Raw genomic sequence first — 13,169 nt, 5'->3', positions numbered from 1 at the left:
AATCAAACTCAGTACTGTAGCTTCCTGAAATGTGGAGTTGATGAATGATTTTCTGATGCAAGTACAGTGACGTTAATGACGCTCCCTCACTCTCGCAGTTTAATCACAACCACTTTGTGTCTCTTTAATGACGCTCCCTCGTGGGTGACAGTCTGTTGCATTTGCACAGTGGATTGTTACTATATATAGCAGCATTTTAAGGTAATATTTTGCCCTGATAACAGCTTTAACCCACAGTGAGATATCCCAACAATTTAAGGAGAGATTGCCATGAAATTTATGGTAGATATTCACGTTCCGCAGAGGATGAATCCTGAAGCACATGGTTAGTTTAAGGTAAAATAAACATGGTTAGTTTTAGGCAACAGGAGTCTGTGGTTAGGTTTAAGTAACAAAAGCATATTTTGGGCAAGAAAAGCACATTATTAGTTTCAGGCAACAAAAGTACATTATTAGTTTTAGGCAACAGAAATGTGCGGTTCATTGTAGGTAATAAAACACATGCTTAGTTTTAGGCCAGACAAGCATGTGGTTAGTTTGGGGCAACAAAAGCTCACGGTTGGATTTAGGCAATAAAAGCATGTAGCTAGTTTTAGGCAACATAAGCACAAGTTTAGTTTTAGGTAACAAGAGCACATGGTTAATTTTGGGGAAGAAAAGCATGGTAAGTAAACACATAGTATCTTGGTAACAAAAGCGCATGATCAGTTTTAGGCAACAAAAACTCGTAGTTAGGTTTAAAAAAATAATTGTTTGGCTCAATATTTATACAGAAAACAAACAGTGGGGTCTGTTATATCCTTCTTTTCACCTCCGATCCTGCTCTCGGGACTTTCCAGCTCCTCATACTGCGTCGTTACCGGCGGCGTTTCAAACTGTTGCCGTGTATCATAACGCCGTGACAGGTGCTGTCCAGCTGAATTATAATACCACTAAGACAGTTTCTGTCCGGCCAGCCGGCAGCGTATCATACGGCTGCAAAAGGTGGCCTTTGGCGTTGGTGCCTGAAGCCAAAATCACTGACAAAGCGGCGGTATTTATCAAGGTGTGAATGGGATTTGGCTGCTTTTTCTGTATGGCTGCCCTTAGGATAAAAGCAACATTTTTACACAGCTTCAAACTAAAAGAAAACAGCATAAAATTGAGTGTTTAGTAATTTGCATTCATTTAAATAAAAAGTTAAAGAGTCTGAAGAAGTGATGTAAATATGTGAGTTCAGTGTGGGGATATTCAATCATTAACAGTCAGCGTAGGACGCCTCCTGGTTCGGTATCGATGGATCATAATTCTTTTCTGTTTCTCTGATAGGAAGCAGTGACACAGAGCAGATGGTGTTGTGTTGAAAAATGGTTTTGTGGGTTATTTACTTATTTAGGTTTTATCTCAGTGTGATGCAGGCGGCAGATATCGGCTCCATTTACAGCAAAACACACACGCACACACACACACACACACGTTTCTCTACTGCAACTCCATCTGTTCTCTGCACTCTATCTGTTCTTTACCGAGGTGCTCCCTCCCTCGACCTCCTTACTTTCTTTTTTACCCGTCTCTCTACCTCTACGACTGTCTGTCTGTGTTTTTGTTTCATCGTACTTTTGAGAATCTTTTTCTATTTCTTTTTTTTTTTTTTTTTTTTACTATTTTCCTTCTATTTCCAAAGTCGTTCTCCCCTCTTTCTCTCACCATTTCCTTGATTTCATGGCAGCAGTATGAGTGTGTGTGTGTGTGTGTGTGTGTGTGTGCGTGTGCGCCCATGCTGTCGAGCTGCAGTGCTAATCGATTAACGCCAACATGTCTGAACCAGCATCGCATTAGTCAACGTCACACACCGCCACCTGCACAAGAGTGTGTGTGTGCGTGTGTGTGTGTGTGTGTGCAGGGTAGTTAAGCATGAGGGCCTGCAGGTGATTACATTGCTTTAGGATGTGAAAGAGTGAGAGGATGAGAGAGAGGGGAGGAGAAAAAGCGTAAAGAAAGTGGGAGGAGAATCCAAAAAGAGAGAGCAGGGAGAGGAAAAAGTAGTGAGAGAGGAAGAAAAAATAAAGTGTGAAACAGAAAACAGGAAAAGAGAAAAAACAAGAAAAAAATAGCGTTAAAGTGAGTGATACAGAAGTGAAACAAATATATATATATCTCAAAAATAGGGAAAAAATATGCCATTTACACTGCAATAATAATAATTTTATGTTTAGAATTACATTACAGAAAAAGAATCAGATATACAAAAGAAATACTTTTTTAAAAAAATTGTCAGCATTTTTTAGGGTATTTTCTTGTTTGTCTTTGTTAATTTCTTTATTTTTTTTTTGCTTATTTTCAGGTAATATTCTTTTTTTATTTTATTTACATTTTTAAACTAATTTTTTGCTATTTTTTGTTAAAATGCTGATGCCTTCTCCCCATGTTTTTTAGGGATCAAAGGGTTAAGACTACCCTCCATTTAAACTAATCAAACAAGGAAAAAAGCACACACAGTGTATGTCAACCTTCATTTTCTCTTCTTAAACACTGTTTTCAGTAGCTTGGATTAAAATAAAAAAATACAGTGAGTGAGTAAGTGAATCAGTTTAGTAAAACTCAGCTCACATTTCTCGATTTCTGATTTTCTGAGAGCTCTGCTGCTCACTAGAATACATCAGAGGTGCTTAGTTTTTTTAATCAGCTCACTGATGGTTTGCTTGCCAGCAGCGCCGCTGTAACAAAGCTAACATGACGAATAAAAAAACCAAAAAAAAGACGGCCTCTCCAGGAATCTGGCAGCAGATTGTAGAAAATCTGGAATCAAAGGCGGCGGAAACGGAGTTCATCTGTGATGTTGTTTGGATCATAAGACGCTTCAAGCGGCAGCACCTTCATGTCTGTGAGCCAAAAACAGACACACAGAAGTGTGAGAGCTTGAGAGAAAATAGTCCGTAATCAGCGATGCGCCTTAAAGATATTGCTGTCTCGTTATTTCCATCAGATCCACTAGACTCAGAGGTGAAGACAAGCATCATTTTGTCGTCTCTCTCTCTCTCCGTGTCTCGGCTTTGGTTTCTCCTGGACGGAGCGATAAAGTCCATCTTACTCCGCTCTGTGCGGGCTGTCAGGGCTGGAGTGGGGAGGTTAAACGTCCACTCAGGGGCGGCGGTGAAGAGCATTCGGCTGAAGAGCGGAGCGCTCTCAGCTGATGGGAATAGTCGTCCCCCTCTGCTCGTCCTGTCCCAGAGACGCACTCCACACAGGTGCTTTCGGGTCAAAGGACACGAGACAGTGGATGAACTCAGCGGTGCTCTGTATTCACTGTGATCAGATGACTCGGATAAAACCCGTCACTGAGGACAGATCTGTGCCACGCCGCCTACTTAAGTTTAACCCTTTGAAACCTGAGCAAACTGTCTTTATCTTTTTAAAGAAAACATGGCAAGAAGGCAACGAGCAACTAAAGAAGAAGTGCCCAGAAAATTAGCATGAAGAAAAAGAAAGAAAATGAGCGGGAAATTAGTTAAAGAATGTTTAAAAAAACACTTAAAAAAGGCAAATAATTAATTCTGTGACATATTTTTAAATTTGTAATTATGATAATTCATTTCAGTCATTCATATTTGGTTTATTTTCTCATGTGTATGATTTCAAAACAACATAAAGCCATTATGCACGTTTTTCTCGTTACATTTCTACACATTACATGAACAAACAGGAGCAGGAAGGAGAAAATCACTGCATACATATAATGTGTAATTATACATTATATAATTTTTAATACAATTTTATATAAAAAGTCTTAAAGTGGTCTCGAGACTGGTCTTGAGACCAAGACCGATCGTGAGCACTACAACAGTAATGGCTACATATGAGCGTGGACAGACATGGACGTAAACTGTCACTTGAGTGGTTTGCAGAGGCAATCTAGTCTTTTTTTGGACTCTTTGTCCATTGTCCCCTCAGTGAGAAACCCCTGTGGACTTTGTCCGATGATGACGTCACCTGTCGGGTAGAAACCACGGCGATGATGTAAATGAGGAAAATCTCTTTCTTCATCCCTTCGTTCATTTGCTGGCTGACTTTTGTCAGATTGTGGTTTCGACCTTCTCTGTGTTTGGCTTCCTCCCGGGAAACGAGCCAACTCTAAAACGACTCTCTGGCACTCGTCTTCCTGCTCCTCTCCTTCACTCCAGCATTTCCGTCTTTGTGTTGTCTTCCGTGTCTTTTTTTGGTTGGTTTTGTTATGTTTTCTGTTCTTTCCTAATATTCTCCTGCTTTGCTTTCCTCCGAACTTTTCCCTTTTATCCATCCTTTACTATTTTTAGTCCCTTCATTTGTCCTAACATTACCTTTCCTCATTGCCTCTGTACTTTCCAACACCTTTCTATCATTTGATGCAGTTCTCATCCTCTCTTTTTCACCTGCAGCTTTCCACCTTTTCTCCTTTCTGTCTCTTCATCCTCACAATTTATGCCTCTCTCCTTCTGACTGTCCTTCCTTCGCTCTCCTCCTCTCGTTGTTTCAATCTCTCCACTTTCTTTGTCTGGAGGAAAAAAGGAACTCCTGCACACTTGCTCCATGCCGCACAAGTTTAATGAAGACAACATTTCAATCCTACTTTGATCAAAATTTTGAATTTTTGACCTGACAAAGAGCCAAGTTGAAACACTGTCTTCATTAAACTTGTGTGGCATGTTAGAGTGCAGGCACTACTTTTTTCCTCATGTAAGGTTTAGAAAAAAAGCATCATTTTCAGATGGGAGGCGAAAACACCAGACTCCCGCCCTTTGTGCTCCTTATATCTCGTCATCACTGGCAGCGTTTCATCTTGACGTCGTGACGGGTTTCATCTGACGCCGCCTGTCTGCGTATCATGCAGACGCCAAAGGTGGCACTGGGTGTCGGCATCTTACGCCAAAATCAGTGCAAAAGTGTCAATATTTGATGAATTCGGAATATGAACGTGCTGCCTCTACCCGCGCTCCAATTTTATTTTTCATCTTTCTTTCTTCACCTTCTTTTCTTTTTGTTTTCCTCCATCCTAATTTCCTTCTCTCTTTTCATTTTGTTTGTATTTATATTTACTGTTTCACTCACTTCATTTTTTTTCTTCTCCTTACTCATTTTATCCATCCGTCCTCCGTCCTCTGTCCCCTCTGCTTCTCTTCCTCTTTTGTCCTTCTATCTTTCCATCTGTCCACCTTATATTTTTTCCCCTCCTCTTTTTCCATCATTCATCGTACTCTCTCCACCTCTTGTTCTCCGTCTCCTGCACCTCCTTCTCTTCCTCTCCTCCCTCTCTCCTCTCTCTCCTTCAGAGTCGAACAGTAAAAGCCGCTCTGGCAGCGACTCCTCTCCGCTATAAAAGTTGTGACATTGAGACGTCTGAAACTATTTTAAGCTTCAGTTTTTACTTCCTGGAACTGAATGAAATCACTGAACAGCAGCAGCCAAAAACTCTGCTTCCTGCCAGAACTATTTATACCTTTTTAATTCATCAAAGGAGCAGGAAGAGGTTCGGAAAAGTGCTATAAATAATGTGTTCTGCACCTCTACTGTAAATGTCCTTCAGAACTGTAATTTAAGATGAAATGAAAATATGCTTTTTGGATCCGTGCAGTTATGTAAAGTATTACACTTTAAACCGGGTGTCTCCAGTGTTTTTTCAGACATGGACGCCTTAGCTCTCTCAATAATATGTAATATTTAAACAGTTTGAGTGTGATATTAACCCTTTGAAAACTGAGTTAACTGGCTCAATTTCTTTCCAGAAGAAGGCAATGAGTGAAAGAAGAAGTCACCCAAAAATTAGCCAAAAATTTGTAAAAAGGACAAGAAAACTACCTGAAATTTTTTTTATTTAATTTTTATTTAGTTTTGAGCGGGATATAATAGTAAATCATATACACATAGTTGCATCTCATCCATTTGTGCCCATATGTTTTACAAATTTTGCAGGTATTGATACTACAGAAGGAAAGTTAACCCTTTGTCTAACCCTCTCGTCCCCTCCCCTCCCCGGCTGACTTAGAACAACGTGATATCTAAGTCATATAATATAAAGATAACGAAAATAATAATAAAATAAAATGAATCATTTTTTAAAAAATGTATAAATTATTTTAAAAAATACAGAAATAAATACGAAAAAAAGAATAATTACAAAAATAAATGAATGAATTAATTAATATGTAATTATGATAATTATTATTGTAATTATAGTTTCCGTTGCTGTTTTCTCTTGATACCTAATTTTCTAAATTTACTAACATCTAGCAGTTTGTGTAACATTTCTTACCAAGTTGCTTTTCTCTATCTTATCTCATCTCAAAGGGTTAATTCTTCAAAAAATATTCTACATAAATACATTATGGCAGTATCATGTAGATATGAACTTGTGTTGTTGTTGTTGTTGTTGTAGTGTTGTTGTTGTGTTGTTTGTGTGTGTGTGTGTGTGTGTGTGTGTGTGTGTGTGTGTGTGAAAAGCATGTGAACAAAAGTCAGCTTTAGTTTCTGGTAAATTGTTCAGTGAGGCTTGAAGCTTTTAACTTCACTCTGTCGTTTTCTGTCCTTTTCCTTCTTCTCTCTTCTGAAGACACACACACACACACACACACACACACACACACAACACACACACACACACACACACACACACACACAAAAACAAACACACACTGTTCCTCACTTCCAATGAAATGGTTGAAGTGAAAGCATTTGTTTCCCTCTCGCTCTTTCTCTCTCACAAACACTCTCCTGCAGGCTTGTATTGTGCTGCAGTTAATAAAGTGTGCCTCGGTGTGTGTGTGTGTGTGTGTGTGTGTGTGTGTGTGTGTGTGTGTGTATGTGTGGATGTGAACGTGAACAGATAAGGACTGGACACTGATAAGGACTGCAGTAACTCTCTGCTCTGCAGACTCCGTGCGGCTCGAGTCTCTTGTTTTCAGTTCACAGATTCTCGCTTTAATTTGGATTTTCCCATCAGATCACGCTGACACGAACACGATGTCCGTCTGAATGAATGAAGTGAAACAAAGTGGCACTTCTCTTATTATCGCTTTATCTGCAGCTGCTGTTAATGCTGGTATTTTAATTCTATTATGTGGGACTCTGTATTTTATTACGTAACAGTCGATCTGTTGGTCTACAGCGTCTTTTCCTCCCGGTGAGGTCACTTCACCTGTCTGATATTCATCCAATAATACTTCCAGCATGTTAACTTTCTGCACCGCTTGTGTTCACTTTAAACAAATGAGATACGACATGTTAGTCAGTGCGTCTCAGAGGTGTTTGTCTCACAGAGCCAGGCTCACTGTTTCCCCCTGCTTCAAGTCTTTATGCAAAGCTAAACTAACCACGTCTACGTTGTGCTTAACACATCTACGACTATGAGATAAGGCGGGTTTCCATTAACTCTCAGGCTGCACAAATTGAAAATATAAAATTCACCTGATGGAAACATGTCAGTTTCAAAAAAACTTCCACTTCCGCTAAAAAAAACCCGATAATACTTTGCGCCCGTCAGCGCCCTTTCTTCTGGTTCTGCCTTGAAAATAACAAATGAACAAATAAAGAGAGAAATAATCCTAAACTCAGCACTCCTGTTTCTCATCGTTGACCTGCTGACCAGCCTGCGCCGCGAGACCTGACGGCGCTGCGGACTGAGAGACAAAGACGGGGACGAGTTACTGAAGCTGACTGATTCTCTCCGCTCTCATTGTCCAATGGTGTCTCTTCCAGTGTCTCCACCGGTGTCTGTTCTGCCAGTGTCCGCTCCGTTCTCATTGTCCGCCGGTGTCTCCGCTGGTGTCTCCGCTGGTGTCTCCGCCGGTGTCTCCAAATGTCCGCTACAGTCTCTTTGTCCAACGGTGTCTTCGCTGGTGTCTCCGCCGGTGTCTCCATTGGTGTCTCCGCCAGTGTCTACGAATGTCCGCTCCGCTCTCGCTATCCTATGGTGTCTTCACCAGTGTCTCTGCCAGTTTCTCCGGTGTCTCTGAATGTGGGCTCCGCTCTCATTGCCTGCTGGTGTCTTCGCCAATGTCTCCTAATTTCCGCTCTGCTCTCATTCTACCCCGGTGTCTCCCCCGGTGTCTCCTCTGGTGTCTCCGCCGGTGTCCGCTCCGCTCTCATTGTCCTCCGGTGTCTCCGAATGTCTGCTCCGCTCTTACGCGGTTTGAGTTCAGGTGTCGTGAGTTTGCAGCTCAGTTCTGCTGAAAGAATAAACTGATATCTGATGTTTGATTCCTTCAACAACAAACAGAACAACATGTAAACCTGCAGAGATCACAGCAGAGCCGTTTCTTAGGGACGGTTCTGTAGCTGCTGCTTCCTGACAGTTTGGGGAACGTTCCTCTCTGTAGATCCACTAGAACTGAAACACAATATTATTTTCGGCATTATTTTTGTACAATTCAAGTTGACATAAGAAGATAAGAGGGAAAAAACCAAAAAAATATAAAAATGAAATTGATTTTGCCCTTGAAAATGACTTTCTTATAAATTTCCAAGCTTTTAGTCTCAAATGTCGTTTTTTAATGAAAATGCACAAATTAAATTCATCTGTGCTCGACACGTCTCAGCCTTACAGACCCTCAGGTAATGAAAAACGAACAAAAATAAGTTATTGGTTATCAGTATCTTATTGGCCATGAGAAACTGGAAGTTATCGGTTTATTGGTTGAAATAATCATTATTGTGCATCACTGATCAGAAGCTTAATTTTGGTTTAAATATTTATTTTCTGTCAGACACTGAACATGACAAATATACTGTAGAACAGCATCACAGACTGGACGACCTATCCTACTAAAATTCAAAGAGGTCCAGTTACTAAAATTTCCTCCCAGCAAAGGTCCGAGCCTCATACCTAAAATCAATATCACCATTAATTGAACTTTTTACTTTACTACTTTACTACTTTACTGATTATGATTATTGAACAATTAGTTTGCTTTTTGTTTTTTGTGGTTTGTTTTTTGTCCTCATAGTTCACTGACACAGTGTCATGTGACCATGGTGTGTTGAGTGTAATAAACATATGATTTATTATTATTGATGAAACTTTCCAGCATTATATAAAAATGAAAAGCTCCATCTTAAACAAACTTCAGGTAAATTTAAGCACATTGTGCTGATAATAGTCCAACCTCTCCTGACTGCAGGACTCTGATTTAAGCTTCTTCTACGTCTCATATTTCAATCGAGGAAAAGTCATTTCACGATGGATATCGTTATCGTTTTATCGCCCAGCCCTATATACAGTCTGCGGTGGTGACAGGTTCGTGCGTTCAGCCGCCGTGCCCGACCTCGGCCCGTCCCGGCGTTTCCGGAGGCCTCCTCCGTGCGACAGCAGATGAAACGCTCTCAGTGTGTCTGGAAACCTTTCTGCCTCTAAATCAGTGCTGAAGGTTTAATATGAGCCGCCGTGACTTTCTGCCGCTCCAACTCCACATTTAAAAGAAGATGATTTGGACCCTGACGGCTTATAATTAATTAACATCCTCCTCCTCCTCCCCCGCCTCGCTCTCTCCATTTCTCTTTTTGGTTCTCACACTGCTCGCTCTTTCTTTTCTTCGTGATGCTCTTCCTTTCTCTCTCTCCATCCCTCTCTCCTCCCATCACCGGTGGCATTCAGCCGTTTCCCATCCGACACATAATGTTCATCTCGGCAACTTAATTACGCTTAAATGGGAATGGGCTGAGGACGGAGAGATGGAGGAGGGATGGAGGGAGGATATGAAACCGGAGGCGTGGAGGCGAGCAGCACAGCAGGATTTTCTACTTTTAAAGATGAAAATATCTGGTAGAAACTCTGTGAAACGCTCCTTTTCTCTTTCCGTCCGTGAGAATTCCCCTTCGTTGATCCCTCTCTCCTCCATCCCCTCCTCTTCTCTTACTCCGTCAATCCTTTCCGTTGCATCACCCGTCTCTCTCTCTCTTGTCAGACAGTTGGTCAGAGTTCATTAATTTTTACTGCTGAGGTAGTTTCCTCCGTGGACTGGCGAGCGGACAGATTCGGGATCGGTTTCTACGGTTACCAGGCTGTAATCAGAGGTGAAACGAGGTGAAAAGATGACTGCACCTCACGGGCTAAGTGCTGCTATTTGAGCTGAATTACACACAAATCTGCAATCAAATGTTGTATCAGGAACACATCGGGAGTCAGAGTGATCGCTCTCGAATGTCTATGACTCACTCGAGAATTCATCCCGGTCTCTTCTACCTCAGGGAGGTTTACAGCGAGACAATCTGTCTGTCGGGATTGAGGGTTCAACTTCCTGTCTGGAGACATTAGAGCTGCAAACTTAGGGCAAATTTCAGCTAAGATTTATTTAATAATTCACATTTGTAGTGCAAATTATCCAATTTCAGCATGCAAACACGCTAAATTGTGATGGAAAATGTATTAAATACCACCTGTTTAACCTCGGCATGTTAGCATTCTGATATAGGCATTTACATCTTGTTTAACCCTCCCCTGTCTTTTAAACCTAATTTCAGGTTATTCTTCTCTCAGCTTTAACTTACTTCAATTTTTACAACATTTCTGATCAAGTTGGTTATTGCCTTTTTTCCCCACCTTAACCCTTTGAAACCTCAGCAAATTGTTTTTATTTATTGGAGAAGAATAAAAACAACATTTTATTGTTTTCTGTAACAATTTTGAATATATAATTACTATAATTATAAATACAGTTTTCTGGATATTACCCCCTCCCCTTTTTAGATGATTTTTTTTAAAACAATCATCCCCTCGCTTTTAAAAACTATTTTTCTTTAGATCATTTTCTTGTCACCTTTAACTAATTTCTTGCAATTTGTGCAAAATTTCTTATCACATTGTCTTTGTTCCCATGTTTAATATTATGAAAGGCATCTGAATGCAACACAAGAAAACTGATAAAAGAGATACAACTATTATAGTTAGCCAGCTGATTTCTCGCTTTTGTTCTTAGCTCCACAGTTGTTATTATGTTGTTTTATCCGATACTGCAACATTATGGGCTGTAATGAATACTGTCACCTCCAGAGGAAGCTGGCAGGCGTTCAGGCTCATCGTTTATTGTATATTTAGCTTGCTATTTGTATTATTATCACTAAAATACAACAGGGAAAGGGGGAGCGGCATAAAATAGCTTTTTGTTTTATTGTAAACAAAAGGAAGAAACACTAAAAAACAAACAAACATAACAACAAAGTCTCCAGACAGCACAGCTATAGAAGTGTTTTTATAGAAATATCGTCACATAGACACACTGAGATTTCAACACACACGCGCGCACACACACACACACACACGTGCACGCGCACACATGCACACTCGCAGAGACCGGGCCCTGCAGAGCAGTTATTATGTGTGGTGACAGTGTGACAGAGAATAATGGAGACATGTGGCCTCGTTCACCTCTGTGTCTGTTAAATTAATGACTAACAGCTTCACACTAAACTCCTGCAGCTCACTCTGTCTCATGTTACAGTCCAGACAAATTAACAGCAGATTAACACAGAGGAGAGCAGCAAGCAGTCTGTCTGCCCACTTCGTCTGCTCGACCAGCCAGAGCATCCAAATACCGCCACGAGACAGCTGAAGACTGACAGACGATCGTACTCTGATATTTAGCGTTTTACACCGTGTCTGATTTCAGTGTTTCGTCTGAAAGTGTCTGTCAGGAAACGTGACAGCACAACACTCGATGATCTGGTGGCAGGTGACGAAGGCTACACTGGGGGTGTCTCAGCGCCCCCTGCCAACTTAACTTCTAGAGCACCGATACTCAACCTGCGAGTCGAATCCGGCCGGGTCGCCTCCCATTCACTCTGGAATTGTTTTTGTACTTTTAGTAAACATAAGGTGTCAGAGTGCATAAAACAGCATCCAAATAGTTTGTCAAAAAAGTGCCAGTGGAGGATCCCACACTCCCCGACAGAGGTCCTAGGTAAGACCCTGATGTCCTGAAATCTGAAAAATGTCCTAAAACCATAGAAATGTCCTTAAATCCCAGAAATGTCCTAAAATCAGAGAAATGTCCTAAAATCAGAGAAATGTCCTAAAATCAGAGAAATGTCCTAAAAAATTTGACACATCCTGAAATCCAGAAATGTTCTCAAATCCTTAAACCTTGGAAAATCTTGGAAACATCCTAACATCCTAGAAACTTCCTAAAATCCATAAATGCCATAATAAAAACAAAATGACCGAAAAACCTTGAAATGTCCTAAAATCCTAGAAATGCCAAAAAACTGCCCCAAATCCGAGAATCATTCTAAATACTAGAAATGTCCTAAAATCCCAATGTGTCCTAAAATAATAGAAACTTCAAAATAATTAATGCAAAAAAAAAGCCTAAAATCCTAGAAATGTCCTTAAAACCTAAAAAAACAAAAACGTGTGGGGCCAGAACTCTGGTTTAGTTGATCTTCAACATTTTGAAGTAAAAGATCTGAGTACTTCTTCCATCACTAATGTTAGAATACTCTGAACAGCCGTTATAAATAAATTGTACCAAATATCAAACCCGTTTTAATTTCCAGGTCATCCGATATACTCCTTTTCCTTTAAAAACAGTGTGTGTATGCAGTTTTTTCAAACACGGGGAAACAATAAAAACAGGCTGTGAACTTCTCTCCCATTGCCAGTAGAGCTGAGCTGTGTACACAAGAAAACCTGCTATGTTTTATTCCAGCTGAGAACCAACTTTTTGCGCTCCAAGCTGACTGTTTTCTGTCAAAATGTTCTAAAATAATCAAAATTAGGAAACCAAAACAGAACCCGTCACATGTTGATATTAAAGGGATTTATGTAACGCACAGCTGAAACACACTATAACATTAGGTTCATGTTGTGTCACGGTTGAGTTTAGGCAACAAAACTTCTTAATTTGGTGAGAAAAGTTAAAAACATTTGTGACGTAGTGTATCGTTAGTGAGTGACGTATCGACCGCACGTGGTCTTTGGGATGAAACGCTGATTCAGAAAGTGAACGCTTTAAACTGATGAATGTTTTATCAGGTTTTTATAAAGTAATATCTGTAGACGGAGGACTGATATGAAGGAGAACTTTGACCCCCTATCAAAATGAGACGTTCAAATTAAAGAATAATTTACTCGCGGACACGAACACGTGTGTTTCTGTAGGTGGAATTAAATGAGAACGAGGCGGCTGAATGTTGAAAGAGAAGAAGAAGAAAAGCAGCGAGCGAGC

General features: G+C 40.4%; 1 protein-coding gene across 1 annotated transcript in view; it reads left to right on the top strand.

Moving 5' to 3' along the window:
* LOC121953749 (neuronal PAS domain-containing protein 3) overlaps window positions 1-13,169 on the top strand; it is a 291,906-nt gene that overhangs the window by 167,182 nt on the left and 111,555 nt on the right. The window contains 1 exon segment of the mRNA XM_042500962.1: window positions 11,166-11,208. Within this exon segment, the coding sequence (XP_042356896.1) occupies window positions 11,166-11,208 (43 nt within the window).

Source organism: Plectropomus leopardus, chromosome 14 (assembly GCF_008729295.1).
Source record: "Plectropomus leopardus isolate mb chromosome 14, YSFRI_Pleo_2.0, whole genome shotgun sequence".
In the NCBI taxonomy this organism is placed as follows: Eukaryota; Metazoa; Chordata; class Actinopteri; order Perciformes; family Serranidae; genus Plectropomus; species Plectropomus leopardus.
Note: the sequence above shows the minus strand (reverse complement) of the source record. Positions and strands in the feature narration are given on the sequence as shown.